This window comes from Cryptomeria japonica, chromosome 9 (assembly GCF_030272615.1).
Source record: "Cryptomeria japonica chromosome 9, Sugi_1.0, whole genome shotgun sequence".
NCBI classification, from domain to species: Eukaryota; Viridiplantae; Streptophyta; class Pinopsida; order Cupressales; family Cupressaceae; genus Cryptomeria; species Cryptomeria japonica.
The window spans coordinates 342,577,230-342,604,848 of record NC_081413.1 but is presented as its reverse complement, the minus strand read 5'-3'; the positions used below and the strand labels follow the sequence as shown (position 1 = coordinate 342,604,848).

Below are 27,619 nucleotides of genomic sequence, written 5' to 3'. Positions count from 1 at the left end.
GGAACGTCACGATTCTCCTTCATCGGTGTGCGTGTCGTGTCTGTATTTATATATATTGGTCTGTATGCACGTGTGCTTCTTTGGTGCAAGACATTGCAGGTACTAGTACCGGGTAGGTACGGGGTATTGACTCCACCTGGTTTCGCAGGTCTGAGCATGCCTTATATATCTGATGGGAGTGGAGGAGATAGTGTTGTACCCTAGCTTGACCGCAGTTACACTCATGTGAGTGTTGTCAGTCGGTTGTGTTTCCCTGTCTGGCTGTTATGCGTGTCATGGTGCCTTGGTTTGGTCATTTGAGAGTCGTCATTTGATCTGTCTTAGTTTTGAGTGTCTCCGTTTATTTAAATGGTTATTTATTTTAAATGGATGATGCTATCTTGCATTAGCGTAATCATTTAATTAATATGCTCTGTGATTATTGTTTTTATTTAAATTGATGAATTGCTAGATTAAATGGTTAAATGGCTTAATTTATTGTGTAAAGTTGCATTGATATTTTTGTGAAATAAATAAATTGCCTAGCCATTTAAAAAGGTTAAATGCTTATGTTGAAGGAAGTATTAATGGAAAAAGAAATAAATAAAAGCTTTCCTTTTTAATTTTCCATTTGGCCTTTTTAATTTAATCATTGGAAAGAATTATTATTTTTGGGAAAGAAATAAATCTGATTGCCTTTTAGTTTTAAAATATTTAAAATTTGATTGGATGAAAAACTTTAACCTAGAAGCTGGGTTAAAAGATATTTTTGGGCATCCATTCTGGGCACTCACGGCAGGAGAAGAAGAGGATTTTTGGAGAGAAAATTCTGGAAAAACTTCTTGGAGAAGCTAGAAATTCGTCCTGGCTGCAAGACTGGTTGTTCTTCATCTCTTTGCTTGCTAATTGCTTCAAGGTTGAAGGTTTCCTTCTTGTTTTGAATTTGTTTTGTAATTTTCAGTTTGCTTCCTGTGCATGGAAATTTATACAATCTCCCTGTAGATGTTTGTGGAATAATTGAAATGGAAGAATAAGTGTTTATTACTGCTGGTTTTGTGAAATCTATATCATATGGTTGCATTCAGGAAAGAAATGGTTCATTTCTCTATCTGTTGTGTGTTTTGTTCTTGGAAATCAATTTCTTGCTTTACCTCTTCTTTTGAAAGAATGAACTTTAGATTGGGTTGGCTCGGCGCTTCCTTGTTTCTAATTGTCAAGATTTGGTTAGTCATTCTTTCCAGTGTGTTTATTTCACCATTTACCTTGCTGGTAAACTCTTCCTTGAAATTTTGGAAATTGGCAAATGTATGTGTGTGCCCGTGAAATAATTCTGGAAATGGAATGTTCCTTGTGGTAAGTGTCACTGGTTCGAAGTGGTAAGTGTTACCGGTTGGTAGTGGCAATGTTACCAGTGGTAGCAGCACGACCGGTAAGTGGTGTTTGTTGTCCCGGCAGAAGCACAACCGCGGGTTGGTTTGACCCCCGCTTGGTTTTGAGCCCTCACAGGTCTCCAAACCGGTTTGTGTTAAGAACGTAAATTTTATTAATGGAATGTTTAAAGTGGTATTGCGTGATGTAATGTGATTTTCATGTGATTTTTATTATGTGGTTAATAAATTTATCAATGAAAATTAAAGCATGAATTAGAGATTCAAATGGGTAGATTTGGAATATTGATTTGGAAATTGACTAGATGTGTCTGCTGGAAAGGAGTGTTTTATTTAATTTTCAATCAATGATGTTGCAAGTGTTTATGATGCTGATATTTTCAAAGATTGTTTGAGTGCGGATTTGATGTATTTAGCTGTCCTTGCAAGTGTTTATTGTGATATTTTGGTCTGTGGTTCAGTCATCCTGTGGTGGTGTAATTGGTACCTTGACCAAGTGATATATGTTGGCTCCATTGTCTTAACCATGTAGTGTCTCTGCCTTATGGTTAACCAAGAGTCAGTATGTCCTTGTTTGACCACTTGTTTCTAATAGTGGTGTTATGGCTGTCTGCTTCGCCATAGGGTCCTCGGGGAGTGACCATGCTTGTGTAGTGTCCTTTGAGAGAGTGGCTTTCGGTTGGAGGTTGCACCCAAAGTGGTAGGTATTAAGACCCAGCGAAAGTCAGATAATAACTAGTAATCTAATGAATTGATTAGGTGGGTAGTATCATAACATTAATAAAGATAATTGTACCTCATGCATAGGTGAGTGCTAGTACAGGGGTTGCGAGAAGGCCTGGAATGGCAAACCAACCACCTTGTCTTCACGAAAGGCTAGTAGGGTCCGCATGAGACTTAGTTGGAGCCGGACAGTCGAGAGAGGTTACCAAGACAGTGAGTCGGGACCTATGGAGGCTATACCAGGGTAACCATCTTAAGCTATGCGATGACACTCTCTCATTTGGTTCACTTGTGTTTTGTGATGTCAGTTCACTTGTGTTTGTGAAGTTGAGTCACCTGGATTCTTGTGGAGTCTTATTGTGCTGTCATGGAGTCGTATTGTTTTGTCAACCATGTCATGCTTATGCTTGTTTGAGGATCCTCAGCTATCTCCTAGCACGGTGGGGTGATTCCATTTTGGGAATTACATGGTCGGGTGGTAGTGCCACTTCCCATCGGATGTTCGGATTTGTACCTTCATGCGAGGATTGGCTTCGCAGGTGTTCCTGTGGTTCGTGACTCATGCTCCATCTCATGTTTTGAAGATTATTGGTATTGGTAGATCTATGTGGTCATTGTATCATTGTAATATTGATCTTATGTAACCTTGTGATTGAATGAGATCTATCCTTTATGTTTATTGAGAAGCTATGTATTGGAAGAGCAATGTAATCCTATGTTTGGATGTTTTTATCAGTTTCCTTGATGATGTTAGTAAATGCTTATTGAAGTGGAAATTATGTTGTATCCTTTCAATCTTTCTATGATGAATCTTTATTTGCTTATGGCCTCTTGTGATCATTGAGTTAATGATGCATATGTGGATTTATGATGTTGTGAAATTTATTCTTGAAGTTAATTCTTCGTTGGTAACCCTTAAGGAATTCTGGTGTAAGTCTTTCGCTTGTGTTATCGTGCATGTTGTGTAAATGCACTTATGATGTTTATACTTTTTTTTTTTAAAAATTGTTTCACCCTTGTTGTGGGTTTTCCTTCGGGGTTCCTGGCGGGGCATTACATTAAGCCGGTAGGTGACATTACATCATCCCATTAGGTTCTAGGGCTTTTACTTTAATAAAATTGAGATTTTTCTTTCAATTTGAAGACAAGTTTATCGTTACATATTGTTCCATTTTGTATTGGACTAATAGATGCAAATAAAAATGCTAACACATTACTTACAGTATAAACTATCTTCAAGCTCCTTTGTATCCTTTGTTTCTCCATTAGCTAAGAGATGGCTATTGTTTTCTATAACTAATTCTAGAGAAGATAATTTAGAAGAAATTTGGAATTTCCTGTGATAACAAGGATGGCCAGCCTTCTATATAATATTGTAGTTAGATGGTCACTGGTAGGATGCGGAGGTCATTTTTTAACTTTTCTAAATTACTCTTGGCAGGCTGATGGAGTTTGTTATCTTCATTTTCATGGGTTCTTACTATTATCCTGTCCTCCTAATTGTATGGATATACACCTTAAAGTATGAGAACCTGGAGAGAAAAGTGGACACTCAGAAAAATAATAATAGTCTTGATAACCTTCGTTAAGGAGATCACCTTCAATCATATAGTTCATCAAATTGATAAAAAATTTGATTCTTTTGCTATCATGAGAGTCCAATCACAAGGGAAACATCCTAAGGAAGTTAAGGAATATTCTCTAGAGCTTTGCAACTTGTTGAAGAAACATAATGCCACTGAGAACCATAGGCAATCTAGCTGTGATACTGTGGTTACTGACTGGTGTAATCAAAATTGGTTAAAGACTAATGAGGGTTGAAATACTTCTAGCAAGACTTGTGCTTGCCATAACCTATGAATAATGTTGATGACTATAATGTCTGCAATGGGATAGTTTCTAAAACTTTCCTAAGGTACTATGGCACTAATATAGTTTTATATATCTACCTTGATGGCTATGGCTTTGTTTTATGCAGTGTACAGGGATTCCTCTTAATCATGTCTCTATGATATTGTTTGAGAAGGTTTTAAAGAAATTGCATTTAATACAATTGTATGGTTTTTTAGGGGGTGCAGCTAGGTCAAATTCTTTTTAGAAATTTTAGTCAGTGGGGAAATAAAAGCCCACTGGCATTTGATTCAAACAAAGATTGTGAATGGGAGTCTATATTTAATTTGGCATCCAAAAAAACAATTTTTTGAGCAAGTCTAGCAGCCTTATTACTCTAAGAACTTAAAAAATGCAGTCTTTGTTCCAACATGGTGGTTAGAAATGACACTTCAACAAAATACACTTCCAGCATAGCATCCAGAAAAGAAGTTAAAGAAGTAAAGCCGGTTCTTAAAGTTTAAAAAAAAGCAATGATAAGAATTAGAAAACAGTAAATATAATGAATATTAATGCTCCTTTGCAGCTATCATTGCAAAAATGTGTCTAAAAATTGCAGTCTATATGCCCTTCACAGGATATATTTGATATATGCCACAAAACCTTCAAGTTATTTCCTAAGCACATCTGTTAATAAAATCTACAAAAATTTGAAACTCCATACATCTAAATAAGTTAAAACATAAAAAAATTCTCAGCTAGCAGCCAATGTCATATAAAAACCAAATCCCTGGTGCAGTATATGCAGTACAAAACCCAAACCTTCACTTCGCCTGCAGCTGAGCTCCTTTCCTCTTTTCTTTGCCATCCAACAGCTATATTTGGATCTGCTCCTAATATAAGATGTATCTGCAACCAAAAGAAATTGTATGTAACTATACATGATAGGTTCCATGGCACCATTGCAATCCTAAGAATAGAGATACGATAAAAGCAATCTTTTGTGTATGAATAATATGATGGGAATGACCTAATCAAAATAAAAGTTTGCAAAGATGGGAAAGTTTTCTGACTCCTACTAAATTTGATAAAATGCTGACTAGGGTTGAGTTCTCATGTCATCCCCAACAACTCCCAATGGAGCATATAAATATTAAAGTTTTGTATCTTTAACTCCTATATCTTCAACTTGCATGCTATGCTTTCTGGTATTTCATTTTTACTTAAAACATCCAAATGGAGTTTCTAAGTCATTATAATTTGACATGAACAAGACATTCTGAAATTTACTCATCTCTGTTTTAAATTTCTCCGAGGTGACGATACTGCAAAACATTGTTATGATATGATTAAAATGTATAGACATAGAATTATGCCGAAGTATATAAAAGAAAGCATTATATTTCTGTTATATGTTTATATGTTAAATATATGTTTTGTGTTGTGTCATTATATGTAAAATACCCAACCCTGTTTAAGGCAAACTAGCAGTTTCAATCTGATTGGTTATTCAGGTATTTTATCAAACATTTGTTATTTGGCTGGTTGTGTCAAACTGGACTTGGTTTGCACTGTGTTCATTGATTACGAAGACTTGACTTTTCCTTATTCCTACTGTTTACAGGACATAGTTTATTTCCCTTCATTTAGTAAGGAATGCTTGTACAGAATTGAACATTGCATTATTAAAATACAATGATAAACAGACAAGTCAAGAGAATCTAAGTGCACCTGTTATTACTTCAGTCTTTTCTGGAAACATATATAGCAAGAAAAATAAACCTAATCTCCATGTCAAAAGGAGCCCAATATCGGGTGGCAAGAAAGGAGGAGTAGCTAACATGTGCCAGTCAACTCTGCTTCAGCGAATCATGTCTCCAAATAATGTGCCAAGTTACCAATATATGCTCTGTGAACATACGCTCATTCTCCTCCCATGCCCAGTAATAGAACTCCCATAAAGAATGCACCCGATCCTATGAAGTCTCAGAACTCTTGTATCAATCGATTGAGAAAGGAAATGCAATAGGTAAATCTTCATTCCATTCTGACTATCCCAACAATGCAAAGTTCTTATAGTAATATGTAATGTCCCCTTTTGGCTTAATAAAGGAAATGCGATAGGCAAATCTTCATTCCATTCTGACTATCCCGACAATGCAAAGTTATTATAGTAATATCTAATGTCCCCTTTTGGCTTAAGATATAATTAAAATATTAAAAGCATGTTTAATTATTTAATAAGCCATTAATGTAATTATTTGATATTATTCCTTTTTAAAAGTACATCATAAGGATAATATCATATATTACTTAAGTGACTTAATAAAGTGGGAAATCAAATAAAGTCACCTTCAATTCAAAAGTGAAATAAAAGAAAAGAAAATGAAAAGGCAAGAGGAAATGGAAGACCAAGGGACATTCAGAAAGTTATAAAGAGCATTGAGAGGATTGTTTCTGAGGGTGGAGTTTATTCATTTCATTGATTATAACCCAGCGTGGTTTTGGAGATTTGGACGTGGTCCATCTCCGCCTTCCTAAGGACGGAATCCCTCTTGAAGAAGACTAGCTACGGTAGTGAAAGATCTACTCTAGCTGGTGTTTGTTGAAGATAACAGATTGACCTGTTGTTGGTATGTGGATTTCTAATCCGATTGTGCATACTGTATCTATGATTGGAAGGTTTCCTGTGCATGCAATCTTTATGTACGTCCTATGGCTACGATTGGAAAAATAATTATGTTATTCTGCTGAAGGTTGTAATGATTTATCTATTTTGATGACAATATTCACATTTAATTTCAGATCCCTATTTCAATCTGATATTATATGATTTTCAATATAATTTGTTGAATGAATAGAAATCAGTTTTCATGCAAACTGTTTGTTTAAATTACTGTGGAACATTTGGTAAAATCTGGAGAAAACATCCATAGGGGATATTTCATAATAATATTGGTCTTCCTTAATCCTTGACAGCACCATATCAATAGAATATCCTCAAACAGAGCTACTAACAAATAGTTGTACATAGATTTCAGACCTGTTGGTATCTGTTTTATCATCTACCAAACATTAGGATAGGATACCCGAAGGCATTCTATCCTCTCCTAAAAAACACTACTGATTCCAAGGTCTATATGTGCGAACGAGCGAGTTTAGTGGAATAGCTTCTTGGGTAGTGTATGCTGAAATTTCAAGGGGGACTTACGTTTGACAAGTATCTTAAACTGCTGGACTTAGAGGGATTTAGCAATTTTAGGCTCTTCTTTTTTTGGGAATTTTCTCGGATTTAGATTTTCAAAATAAAGGGAAAAAGGATAGGGTTTGAGCCTTGAGGAGGTTAATCTAATCCTACGAATTCTGGAGACGGTATCAACTGGGTGCTCTCAAGAAACCAAACCTTGTTTCGCCACACTAGGGACAACTACACAAGGCCGGTGCAATCTTCAATTGGTTGTGCTTATAATCGAGATGTTGGGATGCATAGGGGATGGGCCCAGACTAACTTTGCACGGTAAGATGGAAATCATCCATTTACCAAAAGTATGAGCGGAGATACACCATCAATTGACACTTATCAAATCCTTCATTCAAATTAACAACAATGAAAGCAAATCTAGATTAATTTTAACTAAGTGTTGAGGCAATTGAAACCATGCAAATCATTCAAATAATAGAGATTGCAAAGCAGCGCACATGCAATATATTATCTGGAAATGACCTTAAGCAACAATACATCAAAAACCTCACCCCTCCAAATGAGAGGAGGCAACCTTATATAGTTTTTCAAAATGAACGAATGGCCGAGATCAAACAGCGATCAAGGGCCAAGATTGAAAGTCTTAAACCCTAATTAGGGTTTCCCGAAATACTATCAGTTCAAACAAATGGAAGAGTGACATGTGGCACAGCTGCTAATTTCACTGGGGTCAGTGGCCACTTTCTTCTTTTAGAGATTCATCGTATCTGGACACAATGAGCTTGACCTCCTCCATGGTGACACTTGGCAAACCGCCAATTTGGAAGTCGAAGAGGTCCACATCATCGATACATGTGGCAAGGATCCCTTCCCACTCAACTGCTTGGGTGAGGAAGGCATCATCGATGGAAAGGAAGTTTGCAATCTTTGAAAATCGCCTTTGTCAATCATCCCTGAAGAAGCTTGCCTGAATCCGGGCTCTCAGGTTCTCTGCTTGTAAATGCTTCTCCCTTAGGCTTTCCTTCTTCCAGATCTCTGACGCCAGACGAAATACCTTGCCTAGGATTTCTCTAACACTTGCCTCTGTCTCAAATCACTTGGCCTCGGATTTCTTTACAACCTCAATCCGAGTGACCAAAGTATAGTACCATGTGCCGAAGTTGTACCTGTCTCTTGTCTGTATGATGCCTGCATCCACTAAGCTTCTCTTCAACATGACTCGGATAACCTTTAGATGAGCAAGTATTTCATTATGAATTTCATCCACCTCTTCCCAATTAGAGGCTAGATCCTGGATACGATCAATCAATAAAGAAGTTGCCTCGTGTGCCGATACTAAGTTTTCTACCAGTGTGTCAGCACGCACCGAAGCGTCTGAAATCCATTCCTTTTCTTGAGTGTACGAGCCCTTCATATCATCATAGTCCTTCATTGATCCCTGCTGAAGAGGTTGTGGCGAAGTAGTCGGGACTTCACGGTTGAGTGGGCTGGTAAGATGGAGAACATACTTCTTCCACTGTTGGTTCTCTTCTTCAACCTTCTTCCTCTTTTCCTTTTCATGAGCCAGCCTGGTCTTTAGAACGTTGCAGGAGTCATCAAAATATTGGATCTCTTGGTCCTGGGTGGGCTTACCCAGCTCTATGGTGGTAACCTTGTAATCATTTGCGGTGATATTGTCTCTAGTCTTCCCTTCTTTGGGCACCGCTATCTAGACTGTCCTGAATCCGGCACTGTCTCTCTGAATTAGGGAAAACTTCCTGGCGGGTTTGGGTGGTTTATTAGCTATAGCGGGTTCATTCACCTTCTCCAGGAATGCTGCGGTAACCTCCTCGGTTGAGTGGGCTTCTTTGGGAACCTTGGCCTTTATCCTTGCTCTCAGCCAATCCGGAATGGTTGATTGTTCTACAGTGTTCCGATCAAACTCATCATCTGCCTCTCCTGGGTTTGCTGGTATGCCATCCAAGAAGATTGTAGGTGCTTCAATTTGCTCTCTGTCTGGACTTTGGAAGACCTTTTCCACTACTTCCTCAATTGGCTGGGAAAGCAATCTTACTTCATCATCAATCACACAGATGTTCATCTCTTGCTTCCAAGTTGCACTCTGATCGGGCACAATGGAAGCAGCACTTAGGATGGAGTGACTCTCGTTGGATTCTCTTCTCTCACCTACAACCCTTTTCCCTGTGACCTTTGTGGAGCTTCCAACCAACTCCTTCCTCTTTCGAGACCCAACACTTTCTGGATTTCCAGCAACACCGGCAAAGGTACAAGGATTGACGGACAGAGTATCATCTACTCCCATTAATTCATAAGTTAAGGTCACACCTTTGGCCTTCAACTATTTTGTTTTTTCAAACACCCACCACCTTGAATACTCAACCACCAACCTCATGAGGTCTGCTAGATCTGATTTCTCTCCCTCTGTCCAATCTATTAAGACTAAGGGTTCATTTTTCATCTTCTCAAAGCCCGGCTGCTGAAGTTCTAGGCTTTCTTCTACCTGATCAGCAACTTTGAATACATCTGTTGCTCTCACCATACCCAACGGGATTCTTGACCAGAATCTCTTCCTGATCTCGAAGCTATCGGCCGCATTAGCCCAGTAGTCTTCTAGATCCAGTCTATGCTCAAACATTGTTCCTTCGATCTTCTTTATCCTATGGAATGGATCGAAATCTTTTCTTGCCTTGTATTGATAGAAGGGATACCAAGCCAGCTCCTTCTCAGCGATGGCAGCAGCCTGTGATGATGGACATGTTTCCAACCCATTACCAATTGTAAGTGAGGACGTCCCTGCCTTCTTCTGCTTATGCCTTTGAATCACTATATACTCCTCCAATTGTCTCACAACCTCGAGCAACACCACTCGGTTGGTAGGGTAAGTTGGTAGCTTGTATGGAGGCCCAGAGAATCCCTGAATTCGGAGGTAAGTGAATTTTGGATATTGGATGTACCAACACCCGAACCGACCGATGAAGTCCATAGACTCTTGAGAGAGCCTCTGGTGGAGGCCACCTTGAAGTGTCCGGTTAATGTGCATCAGGAAGGTATCATTCACCCTTTTGAAATGGAATTTCTCCTCCATGTGGAGCTGGGGATAGCAATCATATACTGGAAACTGGTTCTCCTTGTTCCCAACTTCTCCTCTACAAGTGAGACCTTTGTACCTGTAGGTCCTGGCCAAAGAATAAAACAAGAACTCATGAATAAAGTCCTATTCGTCTCCAGGTTCCTTAGCTGGCTGTCTAGGTTGTCGCTGATCATCCAGGCCCAGTCTATCATTTTTACTCCATTGATTATTTCATTAATGAAATAATACATCCAGGGTTCGAATGGAGCTCCCTGAGGATTTCCTATTATTATATTGAGCAGGACAATCATGTCCCCAATGTCCTCCTTGAAGTATGCTCGCACTAGGCTGTTTCTCTGGAGTTTGGAGGCGCCCTTCCTCGGCTTGTCTAGTCAGGAATGGTTAACTATGGCATCATATTCCTCTAGGTGGTCATGGTACAGACTATCAGCTTCGTCCTTTGTCATATACACTGAGTTGTACTTTAGGAGGCTGTTGCCGGGAATAATCATTATGTTATGTTGTTATATTATGTTTATGTTGTCGTCGGTAATAATGAGTTACGGCGGTCAGTTAGTTAGCCGACGGGTAGGTAGTTGGAGTCGCGACGGTTGTGTCGCACCCCTTCGGGTATTATATATTGTGTACCTTTTCTTCGAAGTAGGATCATGTTAGTCGTGTCAGATGTAATGTTATAAGCACTTATTGTACATGGACTGTGGAATTAATACAGAGGCTGGTTATTTAATATATTTCCATTATGTTCTGTGCATTTACTTTCTGCATTTAACCGTTTACCCGAGAGGGCAAACATTTGGCGCCGTTGCCTAGATGAACTCGGGAACGGAAGACACAGATGGCGCACGGACACAACGGGCCTACCCGTCGGTGAGATTTACCCAGAGGTCGACGACGCGCAAAGGGAACAATCGTCGTGGGACGCAGAGCGTGATGGCAAGAGGCGAAGGGGAAATTAAACCTTGTAATATTCCCGACACACTGCTAATATAAATTGTGGCCGAAAGGCAAAATAAAAATAAAAATAATAAAAGTTTTTTTGTGTACATGGCGTGTGTTTGCTATGTATGGAAGTGACTTATGCCCAATAAACTAAATAAGGACAAAAATAAAAAGATACAGAGTGACGAATGGGAAGTGGCACAAACCGCGTTGAATCTCAGACAGCAGATAGAATGAAGGCATAGGCTAAGGCAGCTTGCCGAGGGACGACCGACCAAGGGGTTGCCCGAAGGAAACCCAGGAGGTGTCACGGAGGTTGCGGAGGCAGAGATAGACGGAGAGAATTACACTGTCGTAGGGTTGCGCGAAGGGAACGGAGAAGGAGTCACGGAGGGTCCGAAGGAGAACTCTACAGTTCGCCAAAATACCACCGTAGGGTAAGAAGTCGGGAAGAGTTGGTGGAACAAACAAGGCGAAGTCTAAACTTGATCGATGCTACCAGAGACTTGCTAAAGAATTTGTCCATTTCGGAGGACAACCGGAGGGAGACAGTGGAAGGTGACGGTACGACCGAAGGTGCCGAGGGAGCACAAGGGTACCGTACAAGAGGCAATTTGTTCGGTTCGGTGTCAGCAACTTTTTCCGAAGGACCCACGAGTGGAGGTTCAGTTGCAAGAGGCAGAGGATCGCCAGGTACAAGCACACAAGGAATTAGAGGAGCGAGATCCAGCGGTGGGATGGCGAGTAAACAAAAATTGCCAAAGTTCACAGGGGAGGGCAAGGAAGACCCCTTACGGCACTGCCGTACATGTGAAACCATTTGGTCTGCCAACAGAGTGACAGACCAGAATGACTGGGTACAGCAGTTCCCAGCCACGTTACGTGGAGTTGCCATCGATTGGTACTCCGATGTAGATAAGCAAAAAGTGGCCACGTGGGCCAACCTACAGAAGGAATTCATGGAGGAGTTTCGGTTGCTCCGTGATGACAACGAAATTGTAACAGAGATATACAGTACCAAACAAGGTACCAAGGAGACAGTACGGGCATACAGTAGGAGATTGAAGGAATTGTTGGATAAAATAGAAAGCCGACCGGCTGAGGGCTTGAAAAAACGATGGTTCGTGGAAGGATTGAAATCCTCCCTACGGAAAAAAATGAAGATTGTACCCCCGACGTCATATGACGACGCCTATAACAGGGCGATGGACCTAGAGAGCGAATACAAAACATCAAGGAAGAAGAAAAGTAATAAATATTCATTTGACGATGATGAAGATTCTGACGGGGAAAGCAATAGCGGTGGCGAATCGAGTAAAAAGGTGCACGCTCTCCAAAAGGACATGGAACGAATGTTGAAAGAATTCAAAGCCATGAAAGGGAGTACAAGTAAGACAGAAGAAAATGACGTGTGGTGTACCGACTGTAGGAGTGACGGACACACCAAGGGGTCCTGTCCCAAGAAGGCTTTCTGCGACATTTGTCAGATTACGGGACATTTGACAAAGGAATGTCCCTACAATATGAAAACCAGGAGCCAACAAGTTCTCTTCACGCAAGAGCAGCCAGCCGTCGGAACTTCGCAAACCAACACAACGGCATCATCTGGAGGTTACCGAGACAACAGACACGGTGGCGAAAGGAATAGCAACAATAACAATAACGGAAGCCGTATCCAGTATGACGCCAAGGGCCGGCCAATTATCCAATGTAGGGCATGTAATCAGTGGGGGCACTTCGCCCGTGATTGCACGCAAGAAGCCACCCCTCATCACCTCTGCCGATGGTGTGGGCCAGGCAACCATGAGGATGCAAATTGCCCACAAGCAGGGGTTAATCTTCTCAACATTGAGAAGACTGGTGAGAAAGAAGTACTGGCAATCACCCGCACCCAGACGAAAAAAGCCACTTATCCCGACCCCCGTACGAAGAAGGAGAGATTATGGGAGGCAAAGGCCAATATTGAACGTGAGATGATGACCGAACGACGGGACAACGAGGTGGCGAGTACATCATCCCGTACGGAAGCAGAAAATAACATCATTGGGCAAATCTTGCAGATAGAGGTGCCGATAAAGGTAAAAGACCTTCTAGACTCTATGCCACAATTGAGGACTGCCATCCTCACCAATGTGCAAAGCACCGCATTGTCGAGTGCACCACAGGAAAGGGTTCCCGCCACCGCATTATCGAGTGCACCACAAGTAGGGGTTCCCGCCACCGCATCGTCGAGTGCACCACAGGTAGGGGTTCCCGCCACCACTTCGAAGAGTACACCACGGGTGGAGGTTTCCGTCAGCCCTTCGACTGACCCGATGTTACTAGCCTTGAGCAGTGGTAGACACCCACCTGTGGTAGAAATGGGTATCCGTGGGACCATTCTGAAGGACACCATTGTGAACGGGGGATCTGGGGTGAATGTACTACCAGAAGAAACATGGAAGCGGCTGGGGAAGCCCACCCTGTGGCCACCCACATTCAACCTGGTGGGAGCGGACCAACACGGCATTAAGCCACTCAGCCTGTTGATGGCCCAGCAAGTGACAATTGGTACGCAACCATTCTTGTTAGATTTCGTGGTTATTCCCTCAAAGAAGAAAGGCTATGACGCCATCTTGGGGAGAGCGTGGTTGATCAACGCGAGGGTAAACCACAACTGGAAGAAAAATACACTTTCCATGGAGAAGGGAGGGCGGAAATATACCATTGACCTACACACCCAAGATGTCGGCGAAGAGCTCGCCTCTTCCGACTCGGACTCAGAGGACTCTAATAAAGGGGAAGGGGGTCCCGATGAAAGCAAGGGCAAGAACGCGATGGAGCCGAACAGTGAAGGGGTGCTCGAATTGGAGGGATGTTCTGAAGATGAGGTATGCTCACTTAACGGGCTCTTCCACTGGCAAATGGAGGATTACGAAATGTTCCAAAGCTACAGGCTCGAAGTAGAGGAACCAAAGCAACCAACAGAGGTGTACCTGCCGGAATACAAAGAATATTGGAAGGGAGACGCCCCAAACCCTGGCGACGTAGATAATCCGACGAATGTTGGCAACAATTGGAACCCTATGTGGAAGACCGCAGTCTTCAAAATCTTTATTCTTCTTCTTCTTCTTATGTATGGGAAGGAGACTGTGGTCCCTATAGAATTTGTGGTTCCAGGTCTTCGGATGGACATTGAAAATAGATTGGCCACCAACGGGTACAAATTGAAACCCTACCACGCGAAGCGCGCAGGGGACCCGAGAGGCCGGACGGACACCCAAGAGCCCGAAGGGGGACCCGAGAGGATCGAAGGGGACCTGAGAGGCCAGGCAGGTGACTCGAGAGGCACGGGACAAAAGCAGGAGACTTTTGGGCGAGGAAAACTGAGAAGGATGAAGGGCAATCCCAGAGACAGGGGACCCGGGCCGAAGATTCTCTAGACAACTTTTAAAAAAAAAAAAAACCGTACGGTCTTACAAGACAGTTAACTGCACGGCAGGAAAAAAATTGTGAAAAAACACCACCGCACGAGGCCGTACGGCTGGAAGGAAGGAAAAAAAAAAAAAAAGTGAGGCCACCGACTCCACCGTAGTCGTGGGACCACCGAAGGTGGAACCTGTACGGCAGGAAAAAAATTGTGAAAAAACACCACCGCACGAGGCCGTATGGCTGGAAGGAAGGAAAAAAAAAAAAAGTGAGGCCACCGGCTCCACCGTAGGTGGGACCACGGTGCGGTGGAACCACCGAAGTTGGTCACACCGGTGGTGGGACCACCGACGGTGGATGCCACCGAAGGTGGATGCCATCGTGCGGTGGTCAACCGCACACCCAGCATAAACCCCCGCACAGCCGCACACGCCACACACAAAGCCGCATAGCCGCTCTATCGTCATGGTTCGCCGTACGGTGGAGGGGTGTAGGCCGCACGGGAAGGTGGCCGCACGATTGGGTAGGTGGCAGCATGATCGGAGATGCCAGTGCTGTTGTTGAATGATTCGCTGGAGTTTGAAGCCAGGACACTAGAAATTCAGAGTGGGAAAGAAGGGTTTTTGGCATCTTAAAATATCACAGAAATGTTGTGCGCCATGGACTTTCATATGGTTCTGAGGGTTGTAAATTGGTGTTGGCGGCGGGGGCGCTGCTCCTCGACCCCGCTGGGGCACTACCCCAGACCCCGCAAGGGGCGCTGCCCCTCGACCCCGCTGGGGGCATTGCCCCCAGACCCCCAGTTTATTTTTGAGCTACAGAATACCACGGGAAGTGTTGTGGTTGTCCGTACTATGAGAAAGAAGCCTGCAGCTAAGCTTTGGCGGGGAAGCCATAAGCCGTAGAGGGAGACGGATTTGGAGGTTGGGAACAAACAGAGTTTGAGGGAAGGCATTGCAGGTCTGCGCAGCTGTATGACACCAGGGAGTTATTCAATTCAGTTTTTAGCCTTTATGGAGTGTGATGGAGGATTTGAGGTGTTTCCTAGCATTTGTGCCAGCGGATTGTGGCCATCTCCAGGCATGACTGGTACGCTTTGAGGAACTCGGAGTATGTCTCGGCTGGACGTGAGGTTGCCTTGGTGGATGCACAGAGGGCTCAAGAGGAGCTGACCACCAATTTGGAGGCAATAGTCGCGTGAGACTTAGTTCAGCGTACCCAGGAGTTGGATGCCAGGAGAGCAGCACGGGTGGCTATCGAGGACAAATTGGCTAAGGAGACAGTATCATTTGAGTAGCAGTTGGTGGAAGTTGAGACTGAAAAACATGTTTTGCAGACAAGTTTGGGTTAGGCACAGGAGGACTGTGATGGCAAAGGAAGCAATATTGGTGAAATCCGCACTTGAGCATCGAATGGTAGCAGAAAAGGGTTTTTAGGCAAGGACGCAACAAGTGTATAAGATCCGGGCCCGACTGGCGTCAGTAGTTCCTGCCGTTCATCTCTATTTTGTATTAAGTCGTCGGAGTCGACTTCTTTTCTTGGGGGGGATGATGTTGCCGGGAATAATCATTATGTTATGTTGTTATATTATGTTTATGTTGTCGTCGGTAATAATGAGTTACGGCGGTCAGTTAGTTAGCCGACGGGTAGGTAGTTGGAGTCGCGACAATGTGTCGCACCCCTTCGGGTATTATATATTGTGTACCTTTTCTTCGAAGTAGGATCATGTTAGTCGTGTCAGATGTAATGTTATAAGCACTTATTGTACATGGACTGTGGAATTAATACAGAGGCTGGTTATTTAATATATTTCCATTATGTTCTGTGCATTTACTTTCTGCAAACAGAGGCCTCTCTAATGGCCTCATCGCTGACATTTGCCAACACTCTTCCATCAGGTGCAACAATGTCCTTACTGATGGGGTTGTAGTGTTTGGCACATTCGACTACTAGTTCCTTGCACTGCATGGTAGGGAGGAAGCCAGCAGCATGCACGATACCACTCTTCATCATCTTTCGCGCAATGGTGGTAGGCACAAGGTTTTCCAGACCAAACATTCGCTTCTTAAATTCCCTCAGGTTGACGTGTCCGAGATTGGTGTCGCTGATGTTCTTCCACTTTGAAGTCATTCTCGACTCTGGAGGAGCATCTTTGTCTACCTGGAATTTCATAACGTCTGGGGCCTGGAAGCAAATAACGAAATTTTAAAGTTAGAAAATGATTTGCAAAGTTTTGAAAATAAAGGTGTTGCGAAATGGCTAAGTGTTGGAAAAAAAATTTATTCTCATACTTACCCATAAAAATCGAATTTCCACCCAAAAACCCTCGGTCTTAAGGCTAGTTGTGGTTATCACCAAGTGTCAAAACTTTCAAAAAAAATTTATACTTAGCCAAAAAAAAATGGTTTTCTTCCTCCAAAATTTTCAAAAAATCATTTATCAAATTCTAGAAAATATTCAGAAAATTCATAATTTTAATTTCACCTCCGACTTGAATAGAAGTAAGGCTAGAATTTTCTCCAGAATACTCAGAAAAATCAGAAAAGTTTAGATAATTCTTTCTCGTGCTAGTTGCCTTTCTCTACAAACCTGTAAAACTTTTGCCAAATAATATTATCCAACTTCCAACAATATCTAGAATTTTCTCCAGATGATCTTCAAACTGACATACTTTACTAAGCTCTCCTTAGTAACTTTGAACTTCTTGGTGTAATAATGAAGTTGATAATGAAGTATTTGTAGACAAGGTTAAATCTTCAAGTAGAAACCTTTAAAATCATCCAACTCATACTTCTAATTTGAACTTCATGTTTCCCAATTTTAAGACAATATCTCAAAAAAAAACATTCCATTTTGATTTAAGTTTGAAGATATTTATCAATTCTCCAATATTCCCTTTCAAAAAACTTTCCATTTTGATTTAATATCTCAATAATCTTTCAATATTCTTTTCCTCAAAAAAAGTTTCCATTTTGGATTTATTTTGAAGATATTTAATAATCCTTAGATATTTTCTTCATTTTGGATTTAATTTTGAAATCTCTGTGGATTTTTGTGACATCATGTTGACTTTGTTTGACCTCCCATGTGTAGGCGGACTTTTGGAAGTTTATCTTCATCTTCTCCAAGTTTTGGCGGACTTTGCCTACCTCTCCAAGGTAGGGCGGAATTTGGAAGGTCTTCCCATGTGTATGGCGGACTTTGGAAGGTGTTGGTGGCACCCCTTGGTGGCATCACACACATGGCGGAGTTTAGACTCGGTGCTCTTGGGCGGACTTTGGTGGCTTCTCCACCTTGGGTGGACTTTGGAGGTTGCTCCCATCTTAAGACCTTGGGCGGACTTCAAGCACCTCTCCTCATGGCTCCCTAACCTTTGGCGGACTTTGGAGGTTGCTCTTGGGTGGACCTTGTAGGCTCTCCCTAACTTGGGCGGACTTTAGAGACCTCTCCTCATGGCTCCCTAACCCTTGGCGGACTTTGGAGAGTGCTCCCACGTGACCTCCCAACCTTGGCAGACTTTGGAGAGTGCTCCCACATGGCCTCCCAACCTTGGCGGACTTTGGAGAGTGCTCCCACATGGCCTCCCAACCTTGGCGGACTTTGGAGAGTGCTCAACACATGGTCTCCTGCATCGTGGTGGAGTTTGAACCTGCAACCATACTTCAAAACCCTTGTTAGCCAGACTTACAAGAATTTTCAGAGAAATTTCAAAATTTCACAGCTTAATCAAATTTAACCGGATTAACTTGAAATTTGAAATTCATGCTTAGGTGGATCCTCTGAAGCAGCAAAAAGCCTAAAATCTAGGGATTTAGCTTTTTAGGTCAAAACTTGGAATTTTCGAGTTCCGGTCGAAGTCGATCAGTGGTGAAAGTGTAAACCCTAGGTTTGCATCCCGAAAAAGCAAAAAGCAGACATCCCTAAAAAAAAGGGAAAACTTTCTAAAAATTGCCATACCGGGGATTGGGCTAAAAATGCCTAAAACGAAACTTCCTAAAAAATAAGAAAAAGCAAAAAAAGGCAAACTTTCTAAAAATATAAATTTGTCCAAATTCGTCCAAATCAACTGCGATCTTCGTCCTTTGGCCTTTCTAAGCACTCTGGTGGTGTTCACACTTCGGAATCACGTAACTTGCAAAAACTAACTCTCAATCGTCAGGGCCTGAAATGCTCTGAACTGGACAAGGCTTGGTGAAACTGCAGCAAAAGGTCACAGGACACTAACAAAACCCTAGAAAGCAGGAAAAGAGAGGGTCCCCATTTGCAATGGGGTGATGTGTGAAAAAGGTCACAACAAGACGGAAACTACACAACCTGTATTATATTTTCAATATTCATTATTGAATCTAGCTAATAGGAATGCCAATCGTGAAGGACTCCACTCAGTTGACTGAATTCGAACATACAGGTTTCAATATAGATATTGCTTAGCAAATAGAAGTCCCCAACTTAAATTCCATTAAAGCACATAACAGTCCATCAACCTCAGACTATACGTGATATTCATTGTCTCAAAATACTACAAACTTTCCTGTAAATTGCACCAATCCCATAATCTCCAATAATTGCACCTAAAGGATCAATGTGATCCTTTCAAGGCCATTTAGGCTAGATATCTCACTAACGAAAATGGTACTTCAGGTTTTAACCCCAAGAATGTAAGCTTGTTAAATACTCAAATCAATGCCAAATGATAAAATATTTTCTTCTTGACAAACTCCAATCCTAAAGTCACTAATATCGTGCTATTACTCCCGTGTAACAGTTTTGTCAGTTATTTGTTAAGTGACTTATTAAGTCATAAGTCACTATTTATTAATTATTTAATATTTCCCATAATTTTTGTTTTAAGAAAAATATTAAATAACCAGTATTAATATTACCTTTTATAAATTTAGCTCTAGAATAGAAGACATTACAGTCTCCCCTTTCCTGAATTGCTTGCCCACAAGCAATTTTAGATTAGGATGCTGAGGAATTTTCTCTCTCCCCCATGTAGCATCCTCAGCTGGTAAATCCATTCACATGATGAGATATTCTTTGATTTCTCTACTTCTCAATCTTTCTCCCAAGTATCCAAACTTTCATTTGGAACCAAAACTATCTTACCATCTTCATCAAGAGGTGGAAGCTCAACTGACACTATAACCTGCTGTCCTAGTGCCTTCTTGAGGCCCGATAGGTGAAACGGATTATGTATCCTACTGCTCTTAGGAAGCTCCAACTCATATGCTACCTCACCCACACTCTTGATTACCTTGTAAGGGTTGTAGAACCTCGGCCTCAACTTCTCTGCACCACTTCTCTTCAAAGATGGTTGTCTATAAGGTCAAAGGCGAAGTGTTGGTGTGCATTTTATTACCCACCGAACATAGAATAAAATGTCCAAAGACACACTATCCTTTCTTGAACAAAATCACCGCATTTGCTAAGATTTCCAAAAGATCATATGGCGATTCCAAGGTTTCTTTTGTCAGGTCTTGACATGTGGATAAGCTCAATCGGCGTTGTGTAGTATCCCCTGCTGTTATATGACTGAAATGTGCAAGGAATATTGACAAACAACTGTTTTCAGACCTTCAATCTGCAATTCTAATTTTCAGACTGAATAACTTGCGTGTTAAGGACACTGGACAGCTTGTATAATTCTGTGTTATGCAATTTCCCTTGGTTTTGCTTGTAGGAACATATGAATGCAATGCAAAGAATCTAAGAGTAGATTTACCAGCTAATAATGCATACAAACATCATATTTATCTAGTTGTCATTTTGTCAAACATATAGCATGGAACCTCAGACTAGGAAACTGAATTTATCACAGCACATATAGAGCTCACAGCTGACTTATTTATTCAATGCAGTCTTGATTACAAAATACTTAAGTAATCGCCAAGACTCTTGGCTTACAATAAATATTATTCAGAATTTTCTAAGTACTAATGGCAGCCACTAATTCATGCATACATGACTGAAAGTTGAATATAAACAATACAAAATGCACCTGGATGAAGCGACTAGGTGTGAGGATGAAGAAGCAAGCAATATCAATTCATTTTGAGCTCTCCTTTGGCCAAACCGAACTTTTCTCCAAAATCGCCCCTGTTCTAGATGAAGGCCAATAACAAATAAATTCCAGCTTGTATGTCCCCTCCTAAGCATCAAACAGCATCGTGGACTTCCCCCAATGTGAGTGCTCCAATCAAATAGTGAAATCAATGCATCAAATGGGAGTTATGAACAAAATCGTGGGGACTGGTAGGTCTGGTCGAACCTTATATCAGACCTGATATGTGACTGAAACCTCCTCCAAAATTCACCTCCAATATGCCCTAAGGAATCCCCTATCCCTTCTTAATAATTAGATGCAAATGTGGGCCAAAATGAACCAAATCGTGGCTCTCCTCAGTCATGGCAGGTCTGAACCCAAGTCTGAATATAGCTCAGAGATAAGGTAGATGCAATCAACTCCTTGTGATAAATTGATGAAGTCCTATAGCATTCAGAAATGTCTCCTTAGACTTCTCCAATTTCGAACCTTAGTAAGTTGGCTTTAGGCCCAAATTAAACACAAGTGAGATGACTGAAGTATCACCTCCTCAAATGCAACCCTTCAAGAGATCTTTCACTCCCTCAGTTATGCTATCAATGGGAGTTTTTGTTCCCAAAGACTGAAATGATCTGCAGAAACCTTTGGCTCCACAAACTCTCAACAAGGCAAATATCAATTCCTGGCTGTCCAACAATGAGGCTGCCCCCTCAATTTATTCTTTTCCTTCAAGAGGTTGGCCTCTTTCTAGAAGAAATAAAATAATATTTAATTCAACTTTCTAGAAGATTCCCCTTAAATAATAATATTATTTAAGTGACTTTATTATTTAATTACACTTTACATAATTAAAATATCATACTAAATATGATGTGTGTGGTCTCATACAATCCTGAGAAACTCATTATGATGTAAATTTTGTTCAACTCTCTATAATGCTAAATAAAAAGTAAACAAAAACAGTTTTTCACCAAAAGCAATGAAAAAGAAAAAATAATTTCAAACAAGCAACAAAAAACAAAAAAGGTTTTTTTTGAAAAAGCAAAAACCATTTTTTCCTAGAATAGCTCTAAAAAAGTTATAAAAGAAGGTTGCACCTTCAGAAGGCTTATTGAGTTATTTTTCATTTTCATTTGCTCTAAGCAAGAACTTGACTTCATATTTCTTGAGGACAAAAAACCCTCTTGGGAGACTAATTTCAAGGACGAAAACCCTCCTAGCTAAATGTGGTGATCTCACCTAGAGATCACATTGGTGTTGCAAACTGAGATCTCTCTGTGAGTTTGGTAAAATGAAAATATTTGATGTATTTAATGAAGTTTTGATTGCTAAACGTTATTGATGCAATTTTGTTGAAGACTATAACATGTTCTAGGAGGATGTTTGAGGTTTTTGTGGGCTATACCTGCTATACCAACACCATTAATCTCTGTTTCAAATCTACAGTAGTATATTATGTCTTATTAATCTCATCTACAACGATTCTAAGGAGGATAAGAATGTTTTCAATAGTATTTCAATTTGGTTCTATTGGTGTGCATTCCAGTAGTGGCTACAATTGTGTGGGTGGTGTTTCTAGTGTGTTATCAGCAATGTATGATTTTTGTGACACCAATATTCTGATCAGCTTATATTCATCTTTGTTTGGCACTGCAGAGTTCCATTGACCATTATGAACTTATATTCACTTGCAATCTACATGATTTTATGAACTAATTCATTGTGTTGCAGCAATGTTTATTTATGTTCAGACCTGATATTAGATTTGATAACAGCAATTACTTATCTTTGTCATAGTGTAATGCATTTCCTAACTACTTTGTAAATTCGGATGATAATTATCACCGGAGAGATATCATTTGCATGCATTTCATATTATAGGACTGATTGATTTATCGTCAATTACTATAGCATTATCTTACAGCCCATCTTGGCATTGAACAAGCTGACTTTATGACCATTTTGGTCTGAGTCAAGCTTAGACATTCTGCCAGAGGCTTGCATTGCATTCACATGGTCCACCAAAGAGGTGTTAATTGGGTCGGCTCAGCCACCTGCATCTTCTGGTCGACTTTCTGCAACTCATCTTCTTGCATAGATCATAGATAGTGTGTGGTTGAAGTGTTATGAAAAATTGCAGTGAAAAATTATATAGAGAAAATAAAAAATAAACACAGATTTACAAGGAAAATTATGCCAGGAAAAAACCACAAGCAAAAATCTTTTGTATTATATTTCTCAAGAATTTTCACAATTACAACAACACTCAAAAAAATATCTAGCAAACATGACTTCGCATAGCATATGACAATGGAGTTACAGAGTCCTTTTCGAACAAAACTTTCTAACAACAAAAGGTATGACCAGTGCAACTATATGTCGAATACTCATGGTACCCCATGTCAACTATTTGTCACAAATGGAATAACACTGAAATTTACTTCATATTCTAGCATTCTCCCACTTGAAGTTAAATTTTTGTCTTGTGAATAACTCCTCTATTGAAAGGCCAATGCCGATGCTACCAATCATCAAGTAATATGCAACCCTAGAGAAGTTCTGCACCAAATGAACTTCTATCTACCAATGCTTCATCATCAAAATATCTGCTGGGTTTATATCAATATGTATCATAGGCAAGGATATTTGTCCTTCCATCACCTCATGTACAAAGTGATATTGAATATCAATATGCTCTGTTCTAGCATGGTATGTTGAGTTTCATGCTAAGTGTAAAGCACATTGGCTGTCACAATGCAACACCATGTTATCCTGCTTCACTTGCAATTCACCCAAAAGTATATGAAGCCAAATTGCCTCTTTACTAGCTTGTGTTGCTGCCATATATTCAGCTTCAATAGTAGACAAGGCCACCATTGTCTACAATACTGATACCCAATAGTAGACAAGGCCACCATTGTCTACAATATTGATACCCAACTAATTGCACCTCCAACTAAGGAGAAAACGTAACCTGTAGTGGACTTTCTCTTATCTCTCTCTCCACCAAAATCTGCATCCACACACCATTAACCTGAACACTACTCCCACTGTAACAGATAGCAGCATTTCAAGTGCACCTCTAATACCTGAGAATCCACTTCACAGCCATCCAATGATCAGTACCTAGATTCACCATGTAACTACTGACTACTCTCACTACTTAAGCAATGTTTGGTCTTGTGTACACTAGAGCGAACATAAGACTACCATTCCTGATGAGTATGGTACACAAGACATTTGTGTCTTCTCTACTTCTTTGCTATGACACTGTTCTAAAGACAATTTAATATAAACAAGAAATGGAGTACTAATTGGTTGTGCATTCTGCATATCGAAGCATTGTAGAACCTTCTACACATACATTTTCTATGACAACTATATTTTCCTATTATTTTTGTCTCTATGTAACCTCATTCAAAGAATCTAATTTGCACTGCCTAAGTCCTCCATCTCATATTCCCTAGCAAGATGAGTTTTCAAATTGATGATTTTGTGCATGTTTGGACCTACCACCAACATATCATAAACATATGGAAGTAGAATAATAAAATTGTCATTATCATGCCTTTGTGATGATTCTATAATGTATATATGAATTCTTTATAAATGTTATAATATGAATATTTTAAATTTCCCTATCTATTTTAAATTTTCCCTTGTTTTATATAGCTGTCCCTTGGCCGTCCCTGAAAATGGCTTAAAAAAATAGGGACTCAGAAATGTATCCCCCCGTCCACTATCGTCCCCATCCTGAAAACTCAGGGTAACATAGGCTTTTTGTATTCAATTTAAAGTTTATCTTCTAGATTTGAGAAGAGGAAATTTACGCTCTAATATATAATTCGAAATCAATTCTTAAAATTAGAAATGTTAAAGATTCAGTTATAGAGTATTGCAATAAAATAACTCTATAGCTTGCAAGGCCTGAGGAATACAAGGATACAAAGCTGTGTACTGGCATAGAGGCAGGTGAATTTTGAAACCTTTCAGAACTCAAAGAACATGAAAACTATTTTAAGGAATGGTACAGCAAGTAGCATATCGTGTCATCTACTCAATATGAGTTTTATTTGAAATGTTAAGGACTATTTATGTGCTACCTGTGTTGTATAATTAGAATTTCAAGAATCAAATCCATATAATTTCCAAATAGATAAATCATATTTGGGTTGGTACATGGGCTAGTCATCTAAGATTTTTTTAAATTTAAAATTCCCTTCCAAATGTGTGAATGTATTCTCAACTGAAATATTTACATAAATTTTTCGGAAACAATAAAGTTTTACATGTGTAAACCAAATTTTATTTTTAACAGGAAACACCACAGAAATTCAACTTTATCATACTTTTCACCAACATCAATCCAGAAAGCAATGCCAAAATAAAAAGGCGAATTCAGCATTGTATAGGCTAAATGTTACTGGTACCAAGTATTGCTTTTGAATTGAATTATCCTACTGCTTGTAAAGATGCAACAGAAATATTAAATTTTTAAAATAGGTGGGGATATTTCAGGCCTTTATATAAACCTTGTTGAATGTATTGTAAGTACTTCATAATTACACAAGATAATAATTTGAGTAAAAACTACTGCCATGCTATCGAGTATATAATCAAATCCAGCACACAAAATAATGAAGTTTCAAGTTTCAACAGATATTACATTTCCTGATGATGATTCTGATAGTTGTCGTGTCCATGTATTTTCTAGATTGACAGAACCATCTTTGAAAGATATTGATATACCCATAGTGCCTGTCGAATGAAGGGACAAATGTCTGGAAAGAAAACCACAATAAGATACTTACCTACTAAAATGTCAATACAAAAAATTGTATAATATATGACGTTATCCTATTCTAATACATGCGATCTGTTTGTGCATTAAATTTTACACAATGAACACCAAATAAACAACTTGAACATTAAATTAATTGTAAATATAAGTGATTCGCATGCCTGGAAGTATTGAAACCAAGAACAGAGCGCAATCCTGCAGTAGCAACAACTTCCATGGAAGATGCTGAAGATGTTTGGTGTCTAAGCATGGCTGTGGCAGCTCCACCTCCACTGTCACCAGATACTGCCAAGTTTCCACCGAGTACAATAGTATCTTTCCTCGACATGTGAGACTGTACTTCACTGGACATGGCCATCCTGAAAAAGTATAAAAATGCATTGAAAATATTTAGAAAAAAAAAACAACACAAAATCATTTTGGAGGTCTCCAACCATAACAGCTTTATGAACCAGTTGTTTAAGGAAATTATTGTATAAACTATAAACAATGAAAACAATTCATAGGAGAAGTGAAAAAAATCATTCTTCATGCAAATAATAGGCATTCATTTTAGAGACAATTGGATTTCTCTTTTGTAAGGCAAATTTTATATTACAAAATAAAACATCAAGAGTTGTAGAGTGCACTATTTCCCCTCTTACAGAAGATGCAACATAAAAAATTCTTAGATTAGATCCTAGGTTGGAGGTGCTTGTGTGCTATCTGGACCTCATTTGTTGGGAATTTGATCCCAATACAACTGATAACTAATTACTACAAAACCTTAAAATTATATGATCTAAATGATAGTTATATCATTATAATTCAATTAGCATATATTATAGAAAGACACAAAATCATACACGAGACACAAGGATTTACATAGGAAACCATTTCAAGGAAAATCCCACCAGCAAAGAGAGTTAACACTTGCATTAAAATATGAAATTGACTCTACATAGCATAGTTTGCAAACTCGTCATTAGACCAAAATATTGACTCAAAAAAAACTGGACAACTTAAAAACTACTTAATTATTTTCAAAAACAAATATCATTCAAAATTCAAATAAAAAATGTATCCAATAAGCCTATAAAACATTGGGGAACTGTTTTCTATAAAATTCTAATACAATTAGAGTGCAAAATCACTTCAAGTGGATATAATAGCTAGCTAATAACTTTTAGGAATTTATGATGATTGCCTTTAAAAATCATTGTTATAAATTGCATATCCAAGCAAGTTACAAATTAAAAAAATTTACAGTTTCCTCTTCCCCATTCTACTAAAAAATTGGGGAGAGGATCTAATCCTCACACTTGGCTAAAACTTCTCACTCAGACTAGAAGATTGTGTATATGGCTCCACTCTACTACTAGATGGCAACTACTCCTCTATAACATCATGCCATCCAATCCAATATCTCCCACTTTTGTTGTAGCCACATACTCCAAAGCTTGCCTCTAAAAATCAACAATCCCATCCTCTATAGACAAGGAAGGCTCGTCATCCATCGTGATTCAATCACTATAGGGACCAATCTCATTTAAATCAATAAGCCTCTCTAATTTATCCTCTACCCTTTTCTACAAAGTCAAAGGTTTGTATTGCATAAAAACTAGGTCATTCAGGTATTGAGTTAACTTATTGCACTTCTTCGTGCAAATGGGGTCAAATAAACTCTAGTTGCACTCAAAGCTAGAAGCTCTACAAGGATGAGATAAAATTCAGATGGCTCTTTTGAAGATTTGGGGCATTTCCACCCCAATATTCCCACCAAGAACATACAAATAAGATATTCAAGAGTTTATAAGCAAGGAATATTTGATTAATTTTGAGATTTGTAACTTCAAAAATATAAGACTTCAAATCTTGTTAGCTAATTACTACGTGGGTCTTCCTCAAATAGCTAGTGGCAAAGAAAAGGGCTTCCCTCCTGTTGGTGTTTGTTTTATCATCTACCAAACATTAGAATAAGATACCCAAAGGTATTCTATCCTCTCCTGAAAAATCACTACTGATTCCAAGGTCTATATGTGCGAACAAGCGACTTTAGTGGGATAGCTACTCGAGTAGTGTTTGCTGAAAATCTCAAGGGGGGCTTACATTAACAAATGTCTTTTAAGTTGCTGGACTTTCAAAAAAAGGGAAAAGGGGATAGGGTTTCAGAAGGCTGATCTAATCCTACGAATTCCGGAGATAGTATTAAATGGGTGTTCTCAGGAAACCA

General features: G+C 39.8%; 1 protein-coding gene across 2 annotated transcripts in view; it reads right to left on the bottom strand.

The window, feature by feature from the left end:
* LOC131029714 (chaperone protein dnaJ 13) overlaps positions 1-27,619 on the bottom strand; it is a 248,737-nt gene that overhangs the window by 154,227 nt on the left and 66,891 nt on the right. For both annotated transcript variants that reach the window (XM_057960332.2, XM_057960331.2), the window contains exons 3-5: positions 25,569-25,766; positions 25,273-25,387; positions 4,743-4,829 (exon numbers count right to left, since the gene is read on the bottom strand). In XM_057960332.2, the coding sequence (XP_057816315.1) occupies positions 4,743-4,829; positions 25,273-25,387; positions 25,569-25,766 (400 nt within the window). The remainder of the gene's footprint in view (positions 1-4,742; positions 4,830-25,272; positions 25,388-25,568; positions 25,767-27,619) is intronic.